The 19,814-nt window shown below is 48.8% G+C and overlaps 7 protein-coding genes across 7 annotated transcripts; 2 read left to right on the top strand and 5 right to left on the bottom strand.

Moving 5' to 3' along the window:
- Positions 1–945: 945 nt before the first annotated feature.
- Positions 946–2,517, bottom strand: F5B22DRAFT_346374 (ubiquitin-conjugating enzyme/RWD-like protein). The gene is made up of 4 exons (XM_047970940.1): positions 2,476–2,517; positions 2,084–2,407; positions 1,936–2,019; positions 946–1,839 (listed from the first exon to the last, which is right to left on the bottom strand). Exons 2-4 carry the CDS (start codon positions 2,171–2,173, stop codon positions 1,315–1,317), a joined length of 699 nt encoding a protein of 232 aa, XP_047834903.1. The 5' UTR covers positions 2,174–2,407; positions 2,476–2,517; the 3' UTR covers positions 946–1,314.
- Positions 2,518–5,475: 2,958 nt separating this feature from the next.
- Positions 5,476–6,770, top strand: F5B22DRAFT_633632 (Rox3-domain-containing protein; the record flags this gene model as incomplete). The annotated part of the gene is made up of 3 exons (XM_047976859.1): positions 5,476–5,598; positions 5,732–5,939; positions 6,082–6,770. 3 exons carry the CDS (start codon positions 5,476–5,478, stop codon positions 6,768–6,770), a joined length of 1,020 nt encoding a protein of 339 aa, XP_047834902.1.
- A 371-nt stretch (positions 6,771–7,141) lies between these two features.
- Positions 7,142–9,402, bottom strand: F5B22DRAFT_590414 (uncharacterized protein). Its single transcript, XM_047973803.1, has 2 exons — positions 8,557–9,402; positions 7,142–8,369 (listed from the first exon to the last, which is right to left on the bottom strand). The coding sequence occupies exons 1-2, from the start codon at positions 8,790–8,792 to the stop codon at positions 7,277–7,279; spliced, it is 1,329 nt and encodes a 442-aa protein (XP_047834901.1). The 5' UTR covers positions 8,793–9,402; the 3' UTR covers positions 7,142–7,276.
- Positions 9,403–9,903: 501 nt separating this feature from the next.
- F5B22DRAFT_346256 (uncharacterized protein) lies at positions 9,904–12,303 on the top strand. The gene is made up of 3 exons (XM_047970937.1): positions 9,904–10,464; positions 10,522–11,796; positions 11,857–12,303. Exons 1-3 carry the CDS (start codon positions 10,024–10,026, stop codon positions 12,190–12,192), a joined length of 2,052 nt encoding a protein of 683 aa, XP_047834900.1. The 5' UTR covers positions 9,904–10,023; the 3' UTR covers positions 12,193–12,303.
- Positions 12,304–12,335: 32 nt separating this feature from the next.
- Positions 12,336–14,061, bottom strand: F5B22DRAFT_346288 (initiator tRNA phosphoribosyl transferase). The gene is made up of 2 exons (XM_047970938.1): positions 13,978–14,061; positions 12,336–13,911 (listed from the first exon to the last, which is right to left on the bottom strand). The coding sequence occupies exon 2, from the start codon at positions 13,777–13,779 to the stop codon at positions 12,415–12,417; it is 1,365 nt and encodes a 454-aa protein (XP_047834899.1). The 5' UTR covers positions 13,780–13,911; positions 13,978–14,061; the 3' UTR covers positions 12,336–12,414.
- Positions 14,062–14,980: 919 nt separating this feature from the next.
- On the bottom strand, positions 14,981–17,019 carry F5B22DRAFT_590406 (uncharacterized protein). The gene is made up of 2 exons (XM_047973802.1): positions 16,177–17,019; positions 14,981–16,107 (listed from the first exon to the last, which is right to left on the bottom strand). Exons 1-2 carry the CDS (start codon positions 16,367–16,369, stop codon positions 15,212–15,214), a joined length of 1,089 nt encoding a protein of 362 aa, XP_047834898.1. The 5' UTR covers positions 16,370–17,019; the 3' UTR covers positions 14,981–15,211.
- A 507-nt stretch (positions 17,020–17,526) lies between these two features.
- F5B22DRAFT_590402 (ribonuclease Trv) lies at positions 17,527–19,752 on the bottom strand. The gene is made up of 4 exons (XM_047973801.1): positions 19,585–19,752; positions 18,885–19,434; positions 18,650–18,784; positions 17,527–18,462 (listed from the first exon to the last, which is right to left on the bottom strand). Exons 2-4 carry the CDS (start codon positions 19,250–19,252, stop codon positions 18,033–18,035), a joined length of 933 nt encoding a protein of 310 aa, XP_047834897.1. The 5' UTR covers positions 19,253–19,434; positions 19,585–19,752; the 3' UTR covers positions 17,527–18,032.
- Between the last annotated feature and the right edge of the window lie 62 nt (positions 19,753–19,814).

Below are 19,814 nucleotides of genomic sequence, written 5' to 3'. Positions count from 1 at the left end.
TCGCCGGCTTATGTAGATGCACTGAAGCCGGTTAATCCAGTGTCGATACGGTAGGCGTAGGCATATTCTGTCGTACTCCCAAAATATCATACAACTGACTCGAGAACGGGGTGCAGTCAAGCCACGGCAGCGACGGTAGTGAGGTGGGCAGAATAGAAGGAAGGGTTTCCACGATGACGATATAAATGTAAGAGGTAGTACCTGCCAAGGTTCTCGGGGCTACGTAAATGTAGGTAGGTGATATTAAGAAAGCGTCAGGACCTCGGGAGCTGCTGTATCGATACGAATTGAATCCCTGCTAAAAATCCCATATGTCTATGAGGTAGGTAGGTAGGTAGGTACTTGAACATTGCCGCCTAAGTATTGGTTTACTGATGTACTGTAGTTAAGAGCTACATGTACCTGAGATGCCTAATCCACCAGGTAACAGAGACAGGTACCCGCCAACCACAAAGGCATGCGTTACGTAGGTACCTGTATCCCACATACAAGCACTTTAATGTGAATGCACTCATCTTCACCTACATGCTAGAGGTCAACATAAGTAAACGAAACAACCTGACTACCGTGAGGTAGTTCTTGGGTCATCTCTTTTGGATCTCTATGACAGCCGACACCTATGAAACACCCACCAACCTACTTGCGGCTCCCAAAGTTAAAGCATGCCACACAATTGCTTCGTCATTCTGGGGATGTACTCGTGCGTCTTGACTGACTCACTCGGCTTTGCATTGTTTTTTCACTGGGGTGTGTACAAGCCGAAGAGGTGGTGGCACCTCTGGGGGAAATAAGATGTGTTAAACTAGGTAGTTATCCAGCTACCTGACTAATTTCTGGCATCTATCATCTTCCCAAAAGTAATCGAGTATAAGAAGCCGACGGTGTAGGTTCCATGAAAACAATGCGGCAAACAGCCGGTAGCCAATCCCGGGATAAGAGCTAAATCAAAGTTCCGTGAGAGCATGCCATTTCGTACATCTAGTGAAAAGAAGATCCGAAAAAAAAAAAAACGCAACAATCCGACGCTATGCAAAGTATTCGTGTATACCGAGAGTAGGAGAACATGTTATACTAGGGATTTGACCTGAACATCGAGATTTTGTTTTCTTCCTTTGCTTTTGTTTCGTGCGTCATGAGTCGTTGCCCGGCGCCCAGCGGAGACCTGAACAAAGTCCAAACCTGCCTTCGTCAATGCTGGGTTGTAATATTATTGGCCCTTCATCAAAAGAAGCCAAGTTCCATCCCGATGATAAAAGGGCCAAAAAGTAGGTACCTTAAGGTACAATTCATTCACGGATCGATGCGAGTGAGGTACTAGACGTCATCATCGTCGCTTTGTCCCTCTTCCTCGCCGTCATCGTCAAAATCAGCCGTCTCATCATCACCTGTGTCGCTGCCACCGAAATCGAGCTCTTCATCGCTCTCATCCCAGAAGGCAGCGTCGTCATCGGCTGATTTGGGTGGTGGCGGGGGCTCGAGGGTTGTGGGCATCTCAAACCCCTCAGGAATATCATGCTTCGACTTTTCGACAATATCCCTGGCCTTCTTGTTATACATATCGCGCTTGTCCCGGTACATGATGCTAGCATCTACATTGGCTGGCGAGTTGATCTCAGGGTCGTCCAGGAGGAGGAGAACGGACCGCAGAACCGATTCGACGCCTTGAAGGGGTGACCAGCGCTCGCTGGCCTGCTCACCAGACGTGATGTCTTCGCCCGGTGTGTGAAGTATGGAGATACACAGCTTCCCGTCGGGATAAATATTAGGGTGGTAGATGGGAATCAGGAATCGAAAAGTGGGCGGCTGGTAGGGATATTCTTCCGTAAAGGTCATCTCAGCCTATGGCACGATTGAAGAGGGTTAGTTACACATCAAGCGCAACGATCCTATGTATGACGAGGCACAAACTCCGCCGGAAGAGCAAAGCATACGTACCTTGAAATATCCGCCATTGAAGGCGCTTTCTGGATTCACGACAATAAGACCGAGGCGCCAACGAAGTATATTCTCATTCACGAGCTACAAACATGACCATTTGTGTCAGTGACCGAGGCCGATGCCGGAGGGGGAAGATGCCGATTACATCAATGTTAACCCATTTCTCTTTAGAGAGATCTTGCATCTCCATCATGAGCCGATGCTTTGCGCCTCCTGCCAACCTCGACGACGCCATGATCGGGGTGTTCTCACAGAAACGTTGTGGTCATAGGTAGGCGGTGGAGTAACAGTGGCCGTGTGAAGGTCGAGTCGGAACCCCTCGGAGCGAGTTCGACTCGTGGTGCCAGACGCAATCAAACGTGGTATATAGATTCCCGGGAAAGGCGGACGTGAAGCTGTGAGCAAGCGAGCGTCTAGTGTGAGAGTGCGTACCGAGATGATGCACAAGGTGTTTCGGGAGGTAAGAGAACTGGGCTGCACTTAAGTACCGTTGACAGACTCGATCAGCGAGGGGATGCTGTCCTTTTAGCGACCTACCTATTGTGAGTAATGTGGTAATAGGGTAGGTACCGTATCTGTGGGAGATGTCTGCTTTGGGCACCTTGAGGTACATACACCCTGATACACTAATGACCCGACTGCAGGTTATTGTACCTGCTTGGTTCGATTACACAAGTTCGTTGTCAGGAAACGTCTGGACGTCGGCTTGCACATACCGGTAGTAGATAATAGGCATCTACTATTACCTCCTACTCGTATGTCGCGATGTACATATACCTACCTCTACAGCCTGTAGCGTGGAGGTATATCAGGTACGAATGGTAGGTGGCGTCAGGCATTCTCAGTACCTTCAATGACCTGGAGCGAGCGTTAATCTGGCCCTGGCCCGAGCGTGGTGGTAGTGGTAGGGAAAGTGGGATGACTTGGGATGGCTTGGGTGCGGAACCTGATCCTTGCTGCTGGACCCATACTGACGGAATGCGATGTTCTATACATGTATGTAATAAACCGGCGGCAAGCGTTCTTGACTCGCAACGAAGCGAGGAGGATTCGGTATTGCTTTGGACCCTGCTGGTTCATGGTCGCCTGCGGGAGCCGGCATGTTATCTTACCCTACCTAACTACCTGTGTAAGTATGCCCTGGCAGCGAGCTCACTTTTCACTTCCATTAGAGTTTAGGTAAGCTGTGTCTCCGTAGGTGCTACTACCTCCTTGTCTCTTCAGGCCACATGATATATACCACACACTATTGCAGTACCAATTTGTCGCATCAAGATACCAACCAACACGCCCCTCAAAGATCGCATCTAAAACCAGTTAGGTGCCATGGTGTGAAAATGGGCCCAAAGATAGTGGGTGGCAAAGCCTTGGTGGATAATGAATTGGTACCAGCGCTATTGGGGCGAGTAATTAAGTTGTACTGAATGGCTATATAATATCCAAGTACACGGTGTTCTGCCAAATCTATGGACGGGTAGACCGTAGAGAAGATTGTCGGCTCGTCCGACTAACTTCAAAGGCTCGAAAAGTTTTCACATAATGCTGACCAGTCAGGGGATAACGTGTGTCCGACCAACTAGGTCTCTACTACCTACATATTACCCGTAACAGCAGCCAACATTATGTGCATGATGAGCTGGCTCACCACCCTCCCTACTTTTCCAAGGATACCAAGGATGGTGAAGTCAGAGTGAGGATGTACGCAGCTGTAGCAGCAAGTGTATACCTTGTAGTCGAATGGTATCAAAATACTTCTGCGCGTTTAGTCCACTTACACATTCTTGTTTTGTTGACCAAGTCTTATTTGTAGGTAGTCGGGCCTCGTCACATACAACGAGAAGAAAATATCTCTCTAGGTAGGATCCTGTAAGTGCTTGCCAAGTGGTCTGTCTGTATGCATGGTTACATATGAGTAGGTGGACAGATAATAACTGCATACCTACATAGGTAGGCAAGCTTTGCCGCATGCTCATGTCATTATTGGCCGCGTCAGTTGTGATCTATAAATGATGCGCTTTCCTCTCCCCAGGGTGTAAGAGAGCTTAATGACAATTCGCTAGTCGCCTAAAGGGCCGCTTGATTTCACCAACCCTTTGTGTATCATAGGAGCACGCGTATAAATACAGGCACAGTATTCTGCTCATCACCGATGTCAGTCGTTGTGATAATGGCTGACCGCTCCTGTCATGTGGGCGCGTTGGCCGACTAATACATACCTTATACCTACTCGATTGAACTGCCTATATAGGTACCCTAGGAAACGATCAGTACCATCTTAGATTTGTTCAGGGCTATAGCGAGATGGAGGTTACCTACATGTATAGGTATACAGAGCCGATTTGAGCTGACTGCCTTAGAAGTACCTAGGACTTGAACTGGTCATAGTTAGGTAAGCACGCAGCGAATTGACAACTAAAACTTCAGCTACTAGTATGCCCAGCGAATTGTAGGTGAAAGATCTAGACGACCATGAACCAATACTAGCTGGCATATACACGCAGTCTGCATGTTTCTACTATTGCGACTGGTTAGGACGCTCGTGTGGTAAGATGTTCGGCAGCCTGAAGTTGAGTACCACGCAGCAAAGTTAGTGTACCTAGGTATCTTCATGTAACCTTACCTTCTCCTACAATACCTAGACTGTCCGTCCACCTGCACTAACTTGGAAGTCGGTAATATGTAGGTAGTTAAGTACCTAGGTAAGCAGACCAGTCAGGTGATAGCAGCGGTATACTCGTTGCGCTGGCTCAGTGGGCGGCTGAGGCACCCGAGGCACTTTACTGGCAAATAGGTGGAGGTACATACTACCTAGGTACCTAAGGTACAGTACCTCAGTCAGGACTGCACAGGGCCGGTTTGTACCTAGCTGAGTGGGGCGGCGGAACAGGACGTCCCTAGACTCCCCCTACCTAGGTACCTCTTTGCTTGCTGCCGGGTGACAAGGCAAGGAAGGCCACCTGCCCCCATCCTTTGTCTTTGCCATCTACCTATCTGGGTTCCGAATTCTCAACCTCCCATTCACCTGCAACCTACAACCACCAACATTCCCTACCGACGACGACCGCATATCACCCCTCGCGCCCGGTATCCAACCACGATCAGCCGCGATACCTTCTCGGCCACCGTCGTCAACTCCAGAAGAACGACCCATTTCGATCTGATTGTCTGCTGCACGTGATTGATTGCGGAGGTTGTATGCTAGGCGGACTTGGGGGTACTTCGACCAAGGCAAGTCGGTCGGTGGTGTGGCGCGCAATTTGCCACCCTCACCATCGCCGCTCGACCTTCAACAACAGCGCTCTTGAGATCTGGTTTCGGCGCCGCTACCACCGCGATACTATTGATCGCGCAGTCTATTCTTATTTGCCGCTTTTCTCTAATACCACCGCCTCTCCCGCCTGCTCGCTTTTCCGGCAGCCTCCCGACACCGCCGATCTACAGTCGCTCCTTACCATCTTCGACTACTTCTGCGGCATCAGACCTCCTCATTTCTAACCCGACCGCTCGCATCTAGGATTACGACGCCTTTGGATCTCAATGGCAGCCATGTCCTTTAACCCCCAGACACCCCAGAGCCCTTCCCAGTTGTCTCCTAGTGTGACGGATCAGGGACCGAGCATGAATACCTCGATGACTTCCATCGCGACTTCGCTGCCTACAGTAAGCCTTGCTCTATCGCTCATCTATGTGTAGTCTAGAACCACTCAGTTCTACGTCTCGCGATTTTTCTTGCAAATCCCTCTATAATCCCCTCATTATCTGCAGAGACATGACTAACTTGGTTTTGCTGCAGCCAGCGCATAGCGTGAATGGCTCACACCTACTACTTGACAATTCTCACGACACAAGTATGATGGACGTGTCTTCGAACAAACGAAAATACTCGTTCGATGAGATCGGTACCCATGAACGCAAAAAGGTTCATGTAGAAGACCCACGCATAATTGGCATCCAAGACCTACACTTGGATGTTGGCGAAAAATATCTTCTCTGCAGAACCCGTAAGGCTCCTCTAATATCTCAAGCGTCTCTATCACCCTAGCCCGGGGTATATCCTATTGATATACAGATGTCCTTGTGATCTTTAGTGGTCTAAATAATTGTCACTTTTCAGTACACTTGTTGACACACTATTCTGTATAGCCCACTCTATTTCTTCGCCGCGCATGTCAGAAGATTTGTTCGACAAGTTTGGTTTGACAGGCATTGCCGCCGAAGTTGCTCGTACGAAGCCAAACGGGGAGAAGAATGCGCTACGAAAGACGTACAAGGGCCAGATCAAGACATTGGGCCTCAGTGGTCATTTCGACGTTGTCAAGAAAGAGCCATCAGCCTTCATGGATTTGTTAATGATTGCCGAGGAGGACTGGCAAAATCGCGTCGTATCTGGGAGGGATATTGAGAAGGGGTTCACACCGACCCATCAGTCCAATTTAACCAAAGCGACGACACTAGCAAAGGGACAGATACCCAAGGGGCTGTGGGATAGTTCAGTTCTGGGCGATTTGGCACCTGGGCATGCCTCGAAAAAGACAAGTTCTGACCAGGTTTCACGAGCCACAGCTCCAAATACGCCCTCATTATCTGCTACAGGCGTTACTCAGAAGTCCAATAAGTCCTTGGCACCCCAATTGGACCGTGCCCGTCGACTGGGCAAGAAGAGAAGCTACCAGGACAGCAGTTTCGAGGGATATGGTGAAGGTTATGATGATGACACCGGTGGATATTCTACGGGCGACGGTGATGACCGGTCGTCCAAGCTGAAGAGGAGAAAACAGGTGCATTCGTCAGATCATCCGTCTTCTAGAAACCTCTTGGCTGATCGGTTATGACAGAATCCGAACGGCCCACTACTCAGCGGACGGGTGCAACCGTGATATCCAGGGGTGGAAAGCGGCGATATTCAAGAGTTAATTCGGGGTGTAAAACTATTTTGGAAAGGTGCCAGTGCAGCTACTGAGTCGTATCTCCATGTAGCTTTGTGGTTCGTCACGGTTATTGCATAGTTCATGATTTTAGCAAGGCGTTAGGCGTTATGCATGGGATTTACATACTCACATTGGGCGGTCAACAAACAATTTTCGGCTATGCCATGCGCAAAGTACAGCCCAGAACAGAAGGAGTTATCATAGTCCATGGACTGTGGCATTGCATACAGATTTGCATTCAGCCAAACAAGACCAAAAAAATTTAGCCAAATACAGTAACTATTTGAAATCGTTATATTTTTTGGGTATCCATTCACAAAAAAGAAAAGAATCAAGCCCTTGCTATCTGTTGTGGCAATGGCCGTGATGGCGCAGTTATATGTATAATGTCTCTAACCCGACTTGTGACTTTATGGTGCCATATCACACAATGACCTTAGGCGATGCCACCAATCACCTTGACACTCGAACTCAATGCCGCCACCTTCAAATAGACTGCGGAGAAGCGCCCATTCCGACTCGTCAAAGTGCTCGAAAGTAACCCGATCTTCGTCTGGCCGGGGGTCCGGAGGGCCACCGGATATTGAGACGGTCTGTAGATGCGGGAAGCCTCCCTCTAGGGCGTGCTGAGCGAACAGTCTAACGTCCTCGAATAGATCGCGCGAGACGTTCACCAAAGTCAGCGCCACCAACGAATCTGGCAGCTTTTCGACGAATATGCCGCGATTGGGTGTGTTGGGCGGATCTGCAGCACCCGATAAGGCGCCGGGGTTGAGAGTAACACTCTCGAGAACCGGGAAATCGCGCAGAGTCTCGATACCCTGCTGTTGCTCTCGAGGGCTATCCCGGGAAAAATGGAAGATCTCGAGGTGTTTCAAACTCTGCTTGGCGGGTTCAAGAGCGATGACAATCTCGGCAGGTAGCCTGTCCATAGCCCAGTGTGGGCCGAACGAGATGTAGGTGAAGCTCTCTAGGTGGCGGCAGTACTTGCAGAGAAATAAGCCCTCACGGTGAAATCTACTCTCGATGATGCGCAGTCTCTTTAAATTCCGAAGGTCAAGATCGTAATCGGCCGTGATACTATAGCACCTTTTAAGGGAGAGGCTTTCAAGGTTAGGAGAGTACCTGATGATATCCTGGACATCGGCGAAGTTGAAACGCCGTGATATACTCTCTTCCTCAATCCTCAGTTCCGCGAGGGACCATAGGCGGTTGGAAGGATTTTTAGTCCAAATGGAGAGACATTCATTAAAGCCCTCAGACGAGCTTGGGACCTTGAACTCCAAAGTCCTCAGATTAGGTAGAGAGCAAACCAAAAGCTGATGTGCGAAGCTGCTCCGACTCGAGACACCCCATAGCGCAGCGGAGCTCATCCGGATGTTAGAGACGGGGACCCCTAGACGGCGGGCAACATCCCCAACCAAGGCGGAATCGTATTGAGAATACTGCCTGAAGAGATCTTCGCGGTCGTAGTGTTTGGTGAACGCCGAGGTTGTGCAACTCCTGGAAGATGATCAGTTGTGGAGGTCCATGCGCAATGCAAGAGCATGTGACACGTGAGCATATGAGAAGCGGTCAAGTTGATGATCTTACGACGGTTGGATGTAACCAACCACACCAGCCAAAGCGATGGAATGATAGGAATTCAAAAGAAGCCAACACACAAGGTAAAGGAGAATTCAACACATACATCTCAGTGACAGCCCTTGCAAGGTACCGGTTACTAGAAATGGTCCGGATAAAAGCAGAGAGGCTCTGGTAGTGCGTCGGTCTTCCATGATTGAAGTCGAAGGTTTCGAACTTCCTATATAATAAGGGGATGCCGAGATCCCAAAGAAACCTGCAAGTCCGTGACAAGCGCGACAAAGTTCGATTGTCGTGGATATCCTCGTAGATCATCTGCCATATCTCGGTAGGGAGGTCCATGGCTATAGACAGGCAGAGACGAGATGGCGAGACAGTCAGCAAACACAAAAGCTGACAGGTGGGTGGTTAACATCAGACGAGCAGCAGAGTTTAAGTAAGGTACCTAGATACAGGGGGATAGCAACGAGGAGCCCGGAAACCAAGCCAATTCACAGGTCCATGAATATGTCCTCACTGAGCCCTATGGCTTGATGGCGTGAGCTGCCGCCTCTCCGGATGCAGAGCAGAGGAATGGGATGCAATTGTGATTGTGATTGTGACAATGTTGTGAAGGTGATAGTAGCAGTGGTAGCGGTTGACTAAGCTACCTATTCCCTACTCCCTACCTACCTACATGCACTGTAGCTAAGTACCTACATAGGTAAAGTATGTGGATGTGTTCAACGGTTTAACAGCAGGTATGAGGATGGGCAGGACGAGAATGCTTACGATAATACTTACGGCACTGGTCGGCTATTTCCAAGATGGATCGCCTCCGAGCTACACGACCTACCTAGGTATGTAGGTAAACATACAGCGCACCCCTGGAAGCTGGAAGCACTGCCTACCTACCTAGTTAATACCAGGCAATGGCGTGGCGTGCTTGGTGAATGTATCATTACCTCATAACATCTGCTAAAGAGGTACCTACGTAGGTACCTATAACAACACACTTACCTAGGTAACCTCTTTCCAGCCCTGTCTGCGCTTGTTCTTAAGCACAGTACAGGCCAAGTCAAATCAGTTAGTACCTACCTAGGTAGTTAAATAGTGCTGTGAGTACCTATATTTAGGCACCTGGACCGCCTGGCCCACCGCCCCCCGCTCTCCCCCCACTGTACCTGCTTAGTATGGCCCTGTATGTTCCGAGGTCTCTTATCAGATGGTGCCAGTGGAGAGAATGGCCTGTATTCTTTGCCTTGAACCCTTGTGGCCTCAAAGTACAACCTTGAAAGCCTCTTGAGAGGGAGACGGAGAATTCATATCGCCGTCTTGAAGTGCAGGCGTACATATATTAATACCATGCGGCTCTGAAGAATGGTATCCACTGACCTACATAGATCGTTCTTGTTATTGGTTTACTAGGCAGTCTTAATTCAAATGGCACGCATCTTGTCCTCCACAGCCTCCGCCAAGCCAAGCTCCGTCCGTCGACTGCTGTAGGCGCCCATATTCACCAAAGTCTGCGTAGGCAGGCAGGCTTCACGGAAATCTTCCTCTACTCCGTGTCTAACAACATTCATTTGCAATCATGTATTCCAGTGCTTCAGACTTCAAGGGGCCACCTCCTTACAGCAGTGAACCTCACCAGAGTCCTGCCACGAAGACCCCCTTTGGGGGCCTTTACAATGATCCCCGCACCTCATCTACTCAATCATTGGCGCCCTCCTTGCCAGCGTATGAGGAGATAGAGAGACGCAAGCTCCTGGTGATATATATACATGGCTTCATGGGAAATGACACCTCGTTTCAGTCCTTCCCAGCTCATGTCCACAAGTACCTCAAACTGGCCCTCTCTGATAGCCATGTCGTTCACTCCAAGATCTACCCAAGATACAAGACGTACAAGTCCATTGAGATTGCCCGTGATAACTTCAGTACATGGCTCGAGCCTCTAGAGTCCCCGAAAACAGATATCATCCTCGTTGGGCATTCCATGGGCGGCTTGCTGGCTGCTGACGTTGTGTTGAAGGTGAGTAGTCTAATACCCTACCTAGCATAGGTTTCTACGGCTAATGATCCCATTAAGCCTTCCACTCAACATAACCGTTACAACTCTTTCAAGCATCGTATTCTCGGCGTGGTGAACTTAGACGCCCCCTTGTTAGGCATGCACCCGGGCATTATCGTGTCGGGGATATCCAGCTTGTTTAGAAAGAATGAATCACCTAAGCTTCCAGGAGAGCCATCAACACAGGCCATATTAAGTCCCGGTGTTACCGGCCTTCCATCGCCCAGTCTCTCAGCATACTCCGTACCATCAACACTGTCCGAAACTCTACCCTCCCCACCACCGCCACCAGCACCCTTTATGCGTCCTGCCTTGACTAACGACTCGAATTACAACCCTAACTTTGCAAATGACGTCCGAATTGAGGAGAGGACATGGTGGAAAAATGTCGTACATTTTGTGAAGAAGCATAACTCCGAGGGCCTCATTGACGCTGCTGCTAATCACGTCATGTCTCACATGGAGTTTGGCGGCACCATGTTTGATATCAACACTCTCAAAACCCGTTACGAGAGTATTCGAAGACTAGAGGATGTGGACGAATTAAATCAGACTGGTTCTTCTCTGCCTCGAGTCCGCTTCATCCAATACTACACCATCTGTAATGGATTTCCAAAGAAACCAAAGGAAGCGGGCTCCGAACAAGTGGACACGCAATCCACATTAACAAACAACAACTCAGAGAATGACATCCCATCGCGACGCATATCGGCCAACGATCCTAAGCTCAACCCTCAAGATTCGAGTTTCAAACAGGACCAAGAGCCCTTGAGTTTATCCGATAGTGAGCGTTCAAGCCTGGAGCTGCTTAGTCCAGAGCCGATAGTTGATGAGCCACCACCCCTACCAGCAAGAGATGGTCCAGTCGATGTACACAATGTAATTGATGACCAGAAAAGGGATAGACATGCAGACGCCACCCCAAAAACCAGCCAGGATGTTGATTTGAATTTGACGGAGAAACCTCAAGTTGAGGATGTTACACAAGGTGTGGGTGTTCTAGATCTGGATCTTCCAGAAATAGCTAGTTTACCACCAAAACCGGACACACCAAACCTCGAGAATTACACTGATAAAGATGCGCGGAAGTTAGCGGGAAAGGAGGCAAAACGAGCATATAAAGCCTATGCACAAGCAGTGAAAGATCGCGAAAAGGCTGTCAAGGAACGTGAGAAGATCATTGAGAAGCGGAAAAAGAAGCTAGCCCAAGAAGCTGAAAAGAAGGCGAAGGAAGAGCAGAAGAAACGTAAGAAGGAAGAGGCTGCTGCTGCTGCTGCCATAATTCCAGAAAAGGTAGACTCAATTTCATCGTCATTAAATCAAGGAGTCACTGAAAAGCTCTCGGCGCCCAAGGGCGAAACATCGGAGCCCCGAGAATGGACACCAGTGTCCCCAGATCTAACACCCCAAACGACAACAATGAAGGACGAGGAGCAAGCGAAAGTGAAAAGAAAAGGCAAAGAAAAGGCAGAAAAACAGCGGAAGTTTTGCAATGTGCCCAAGTCTAACGGTCAGGTCGACCCCAAGTGGGTTGGTATCTTTATGAAAGATATGGACCAGGTAGCAGCCCACACAAGCCTCTTCTTCGCAGGCGAACACTACGAGAGTCTGGTGGGTGATGTTGGGAATATCATCGTTGAGTGGGTTCACGCAGACATGACCAAGCGGACCATATTAGAGTTAGATTGAGATGGCTGCTCAGAGTGTTGTGGATAAGCAGGATTGTGTTGTTCATTGATCGAGACTTTTGATTAATTAATTAGACGGGCGGCGGGAATTACGACCAATGGAAACTTCAGATCACGTACTTCGATAATATAAGGACCAGGGTAGTATACAACATGCTTGCCATCAGTTCTCTCTACAACAGCGATTTTGCGATTGAATATATATCCAATATTTGCCGGGCATCTAGCCCATGAGGTAGCTATTCACACTCTGTAATGTCGTCCGACTAGGATTTGCCTCGGGAAACGCTAGCATTATACGGCCCAGCTTCGTTTTGATCATGCTCTTGTTGGCTCCCGACGAATTCGGGGTCCAAGGCTTATATCTCCCCTCGTCGTCGAAGAACCGGCACACAAGCGCAAGGACAACCCCTATCGACAGATCCTTGCCCGTTTCGCAAGCAACCAAGATCTGCTTCTGCGCGGAAGCGGGAACGGAGCCCCCTGTTTCTCTCTTCAAGTATGCGTCGACGAAATCGCATATACCCGCCAGCGCGACGCGCAAATGGCGGCTTGCGAGCTTCTGCTTGCCGATGCCCACTTCCATTAGCGCCGGGCCTTTTATCCACGAGCTTTGGTCAGTGGTCTTTGGGAGAAAGGTGATGGTGCAGCAGGGTGACACTCGGCCAGGCAGGGGCAGTCGGCTGACGAATAGATGGGGCGCGACCTGAATAGGGGTGTTCACAGCTGGGTCAACCGACTGGTTCGCCGTGAGCGATCGTACAAGATCGGGCAGGCCAGACTCAGGCGTGGCGAGGAGGATGGCCGCATTGTTCCAGAAAAGGGGCGCGGTCAGCCCGAGAGCCCAGTTCTCGGTGTCGTCGCCCGCGCCTTGGATATATCCGCCTTCGCTCATCTCACCCCCGGGCACCCGGCGAGAGCTAGTACAGCAGATCACGGGGTGGAAATCATCGAAAATGTGGCTCGTGGGAATGAGTTGCGATTCCTGTGTCACCCACATCGGCCGCAATGGCTTTTGTATGTGCTGCCGCATGGCCGTAATGTCAATGCTGAGCGCCTTTAGCGCCGCGACGTGCTCCAAGATCCTGGCTTCGGCCTGGGAGTGCTCGGAGCGCGAGACGACATTTGGCGGCGTGTAGAGCTGGTGGCGTTCCTCGGCCGCGGGAAATAAAACCCGGTTGAGGACACAGCACCATATCGGGACAGTCTTACTTAGGGCGTCGGGCATTTGCTTGCCCCGCCTCGTTGAGTCGACGATGATGCACCCATCATGTTGTCCGATGATGGAAAGGAGGTGGAGATTGAGCCGCCTAGAGCTGAAATTCCACTGCCCTGTATGCCCGTCGGTGCTCTTGAAGTACGCGGACCCAGCCTTCTTCTCCGGCGCTATGTACCAACTGCCGCACCTCTCGTTGGCGATAAGAGGACGGTTGTATGCGTGGGCAACCTCGTTGACGAAGTCTGCATCTTCTCTGATAGAGCGCAGGCGGTTAGATATGGACAGATTCGACCTTTTGAGGTCTGTCAAAATGCGCGAGAAATTGTGGTTTGCTTGCGGCGAGAAGATGAGATCCGACTCGACAGCCATGAAAGCTGGGAAGATATTGTATGATAAGACTAATTATCTGCCTACCTACTTACATACCTACCTTACCTAACTAAGACATCTTGTGTCTCCTGTCCTCCAGCTGTCGCCAGGTGCACGCGCGATAGCTTGAATCTATATTACCTCGAATACTTAAGTGACACGAAAAAGGCAAAGCCAACCGAATGGGCCATGACATACGTTTCTCATTTTGAATCTTCATAGCAAATTTATCGCAGGGCTAAAGATGGACACTATAAGAGGCTGTGTTTGGATCCTCTACCAACGCCTACTAAGCTGCCTGCTAAAAACGAAATAGCTAGTGGTCTATTAACGGTGAACTGTTCCCAATCAACAATAAGGCAACTAGGTAGTAATAAATGGCTGTGAATAATATTTCTACATCAATACTGTATAAGAAACGGCAGCTTGTCCGTCAAGAGATGGGGTGGGAACTTACCTAGGCCCTATAGTCAACACTTCAGGTAGAAATAAGATCACTATGGACCTACGACCTTGTACATATGTTATCATTCGCTATGCATGTTTCATGTATGGCGAATTAGTTAGCCAATCATACCTGAAAGTCTATGCTAATGCTAGCTCTAAATATAGGGACGACATGAAACTAAAGAACGTGAGCATTCACTCTTATATTCAAACAAGGTTACGAGAATCTTGTAACCCATAGCAATCTATATCAGCGCTTTCATGGGTGAGCTAGATGAATTGATGCTTTAATGAGAAGCTATATCAAGCGAGGAAGTGAATTTCTACGACAGTGGTATAGTAAGACGTCTGCCACTGTAGCCCAAAATGCTCTAACCAACCTTTTTCTTGATTTTCTGAATCCAATGTCTTTCGTTAAGACCTTTCAGTAAGACTTGTAGCATTGCATTCCTCCTGTTGTGATGTAGTACCCAAACAGAAACGAATGATGCTACGCAAAATTTAAGCAACGGCAAATTCTCAACTGAAGATAGCCATATTTTCTTATATCTTGAACTTTCCCTTCCAGAACGGCGTGGATTCTCGTTTTTAAAGGCGGTCTCATACCTGCACCCGAAGGAAAGGCATGTTACAAATAAAGAGTCGAATATTTCCTGAGAGTCGTAGTGGCGGTGATTACAATGCGACCGAAGAAAGGGAGCTATGTATCCCCCCGCATCTTTCGATGTTTCATTTGACCGTTACGAATTCGAAGATAATAGGCAGGTAATGGCTACTGATAAAAAGTCAGCCTATGAGTTGGAAACAATATTTTCAAGCATCGAGGAATTCGCAGCTACCGTACCTCAGAGAGGCCCCTCTATTTCTTGTCCATTCTATGTAAAGGGATGTTTCCAACTCCCCTTGAAACGCCTTAAAACTCGTCGTTTCGTTGACGAGCAATTTTCGAAGCGGTTCTTGTCCTCTAGCCATTTCATTGTCGTCATTAGCAGACTACCTCTGCCTTTACCAATACCGAATAGTCGGCATCTCTCTTTAGTAGACTTGGTGTGACCATTAAATCTACCATTTCCTGTGCCCCAAGCTTTACTTTCATGTCCATTAACTTTTCCACGTACGGAAAGCCGTGTATAAGAGTGCCTCCAGGCTCGTTGGTCATCAGAACAACGAAGTTAGATACATCGAACGCAGCACTTAGTTTAGCTGTTGTCTCGACGATGCTACGTATTGAAACTTTGAGAATAGAGGAAGTTGTATCGGCCACTAGTGGTGAAATCGCCTCCTGGACTTTTACTACTATTTCATCAATGAGACTTTTGTCTATTGAATGGGCCTTGTGAATCAGAGCCGCGGTACGAATACGCCAATCGTGATATTCGACATCCGGTATTTTCTTCCACAAGCCTGCCGCCACAGCACTCATCTTCATGCTGATGTCGCGTCCAAAGGCACGGCACGGTACTTCGAAATACCGCAGTAGGTATCGCCAAATGAGAGCGCGAAGGAAGTAGCTAGTCACGTTGGGCGTACTTGTATAGCTCTTCCAGTGCGGCGAGAGCATCTTGAATTCGTCTTTGGACTTGCTTGGCAAAGGTAGACTTTGTGCAAATCCTTTGCCGAGGTGGTCTCGTGATAAACTCCTGATCTGTGCCCGGAGTTGGTTCCATCGCGTCACAGCTTCAGCATTACTCAATTCAAGCGTCGATGTTGGGTTGGCTTGTGCGAGTTTTGCTGTAAGCACATCGCACTGTTTGGTCTTCTCAGCAAGCTCACCCGCCATTTGCTGGAACTGTTTCTCCGCCTGCTTCACCTGTGAACGTTTCAAGGTTACATTTTCTCCCTCCTCCATATCTTGCTGAGCGTCCAATGAAATGCGATGCTCTGTGCCCTTGCGCGTCAGAGATATCTTCAGACTCTCGGTTGTGTGGTGTGTTGGTGTTTCTGACTTACTGGGCTTATCGTCTGGAGTAGGTGGCGTTCTAAGAAGCCTCATATTCTCGGACTCGAGACGTGCGATCTTGGCTTCGAGACTTGATTTCTCCTCTAGCCACACTTTTTGCTCGGCTCGTAGCTGGCGGAACTTTTTATCACGTTCAGTAAGTGCACTTTGGGTTTCAGCGAGCTGACCTCGAAGGGACTCCATTTTGAAAGCCGGTGACGAGTATCAGGGAGTATGACTGGCGGGGCGTCAATGTGTTTGTTAGAATTGGTTCAAGGTGTCCAACTTGCGCAAAACAAATCAGAGTGCTGGCGATGTAGTCTAAAGTCCAAAGGCAGCCGTAAACATGAAACCTTAGGGAGATTTAGCATTCATCAAACACTTGCTGTTTTCGCTGTCTTCGCCGGCTTCCTTTGTTGCCACAGCTGCCACTTTTTCCACAAGCAGCAACTTTTCTTTTTGTTTGCATCACCCAACGGCAAGGGCAAGGGGTGGCGCACGTGGGGCTATCAAGCTGTAAATCCCAGCAGCTACCAAGTCGACTTTTGCGTTCTTGATGGTGGCACGTCCCTATATTTCGTGTCGCTGTCGAGGCCAACAGCCTGTGGTTCTTCACATTTCCATTCTGTGGCTATCCATCTACCTCTGCTTCACTGTCGCACGCCGGCTTAGAACTAGTCTCCCATCGTTACAAAGGCGCATGGGCATGCGAGCACGAGCCCGAGTATTATCGTGTAGGGAAGAAAAGGACGTGATGACAGAAAGCGGTTGGCTGAACATAAAAGCTGATGGAGTGGTTCGGCTCGGATGGATCGATCAGCCGGCTAAGACTGGGCCCAATTCTCTAAGGTTAGTTAGTGTACTGGTAGTGTAGAGGTTTGATTTTGATACCAAGGTAGGTACGTAGGTAGTACCTAGGTCAGAGTGGGTCCAACAAGAAATGTCCGGTTTACCCATTGAGAGGTATAGCTCACCAAAACTTTATAAGTTTAAACAGCTCTAGAATACTTAAATAAAATGGAAAAAATATATAGTTAACACGAAGCATTTTACTATCGTAATCACCATTACTGAGTTAATTCTTATAGGTATATTAATCTAGTTGGCTGTTTTCCAGGCTTTCAAAGTTATAGGGTCTTGGTGAGCCATGCCTCTCAATGGGTAAACCGGACGTTTCTTAGTGGACCTACTCTGCTAGGTACGTATTATAAACCCGGCCAGTCAGCATATAAGCCACTGTACCTATTCTAGTGTAGGACCCTGGCACAGGTACATACCTACCCCCTACAGGTACCAGTTAGGTATATAACTCATACCTAGGTACCCCCTCAAGTGGCGCTCGCTGCCTACCAGAATAGCAGAGAATAGCTTTGATAGAGATAGATAGGTAGGTAGGTATTTAGTAGCTCTTCACACAGAGTTCAAGATTTTAGACGAAGGCGTGCATACGAAATAGAACCGGCGCTTGCGTAATGCTCTTGAGCACCTACGCAGGCCCCCAAGCAACCCGGGCGGCTCTGGTTGGTAGTGCCACAGGCATGTAAACTCACGTATATCTTAGGTAGTTTAGGCGTCTAAGACTTACAAATAGTCTTGAGAACTCTTGCTAGACAGCAAGCTTCGGAGAGAGTCTTCTGGGATATTTGCGTGTGTATAATATAATTATAGCCTGTTTATTTTTGTAAGAAACTCTGGAAAGGAGCGTGATGTGATGTTAAGTTTGACCTGGCCGAGATACATGTGCACACATGAGATTCGCACGATACAATCATCTACCTAGCCCACTCGCAATCTCAGAGTATGGTGCTAAATGCTGCACTTAAAAAAACCTCTATTGCATGTCTATGCTTGTGCTTGGATACTAGCATCAGTATCCCTTCCTCCTCTTGGGTAAATACCGAACCTGAGCCGGACAAGTGGTACGATCGCCTCTGAAGCTATCTCTCGCTGGGACGAACTCGCCGCTTTGCAGACTACCCTTCACAAACCACACATACCAGGCCTCGTGTAGCACGCCGCTTCGCGAGCACTTGAGAATGACACGGCTGCCGCTGTATTCCTCAAGGGCGGCTTCAATATCGGCTAGCGCGTATGTTTTCGAGGAGTCTGGTGTTATGCCAAATCGTTGGAGCGCATAGTATGTGTCCAGCGTCCGGAAGAGTCCAAATGCACGGACGAAATAGTCAACTACTTCTAAGCCTGGCTTGTATAAATCCCCGTAGCAGGATGGTGCGAGTGTGTTTATGCAAGTCCCGTGCTTGTTGTATTCATGCGCCCAGAGATGCTCGTTGGTACCGCTGTTCTCTATTAGCAACGGTACTTTGAATCATCGTGTCAAACCGCCTTTCTTCTGATTTGACTTTTGTCGTTCAAAGCTACCTAGATATATATATCACAATTCCCACCCGGGCAAGAATGTCGGGGTAGACACTGGGTATAGAACTCTAGAGCCACCATGTTGAGGAAAAGGTTGATTCAACTTACTAGCTTGCAACCCAGTATCGGTTCATGAAATCGATAAGCTCTCCCTGGTCATAATGTTCCAGCACAGCTGTGATGTTGTTGAATCTAGGCGTCATCCCACAATATTGGTCATAAGAGCCATCGCAAAGATCGGGCCTTATCCGGCATCGTCAGCAATTTGTTATTGGTTGTTTCACGGCCTCTACTTCTCAACTCATCATAATCACACAAGATAGGACACAATGAGAGGACTTACCAAAGCCCATGAAGAGTCCAGTCCTCTTCGCCTCCAGCAACATGTATTTCCTCATCCCAGAATTGGGTGAGCAATAATCGGCCACCAGGATAGATGAAGCAACATGAGTCAGCGGCCGACTGGTTATTGCAGCTCACAGGCCCGTCGAGCGGGCAGCTCGGGGAACCGCTGAGAGGATCGTACGGCGTTATGCCGCTGAAAGTGGGTGGTTCGTCATGGCCAGTTTCATCCGGAAATGTTTCTGGGTTGAATATCGAAGGGATGAGGGAGGTAGGGATGCTGCTAGGGATGCCATTGAGAAGCGGAATTTGCGAAACAAAGTGGTTCGCGTAAGTGAACAGAGAGCGCAGTGTCATTGTTGGCGCCATGATGAGCGTTATTGTGAGTCTGCTCGGTCACAATAGCTGCGGGCCGAGGGAATGGAGCCGAGATCTGCCTATGCCGACAGCGGATGCACAATGAGCTTCGTCACCTCAGGATTCTACCTACTAGATATCTATATAGACGAAAATGCAAGTTTGCCAGTAACGTCGAGCTGGCGCATGGTTGCCTGGAAAGAGACGATGAGACGTTGGTTATCAGCAGCTGACCTAAGTATTGGCATGTGACGTCGTCGTCTCAGCACCCGGTCGCAGTCCCTACCTGACATCCCTAGACATGGTTGGATGCAGGGTCTCGGTAGTGGAGAAATTCTACCCACACTTTATCTATAATACAGTGGCCTGTTTCGGGGGGGTTAAGTAAGACTTATAGTACATGTAGATGTAGGTATGTTGTGGGCAGTAACTAGGCCATTCCAAGATCTTTGATGCATGTTAATGTCTTCATTCCGTTGCGCAATATAATTCTAGTCATAGTAGCCCCACATAATGTCTTGGGTATGAAGGTAGTAGATAGGTAAATTGTAGCTACCTTACCGCCCCGGGGGGG

This window comes from Xylaria bambusicola (assembly GCF_022495145.1).
Source record: "Xylaria bambusicola strain CBS 139988 unplaced genomic scaffold F5B22scaffold_4, whole genome shotgun sequence".
Taxonomy (NCBI): domain Eukaryota; kingdom Fungi; phylum Ascomycota; class Sordariomycetes; order Xylariales; family Xylariaceae; genus Xylaria; species Xylaria bambusicola.
This window is presented reverse-complemented; position numbering and strand designations above follow the sequence as displayed.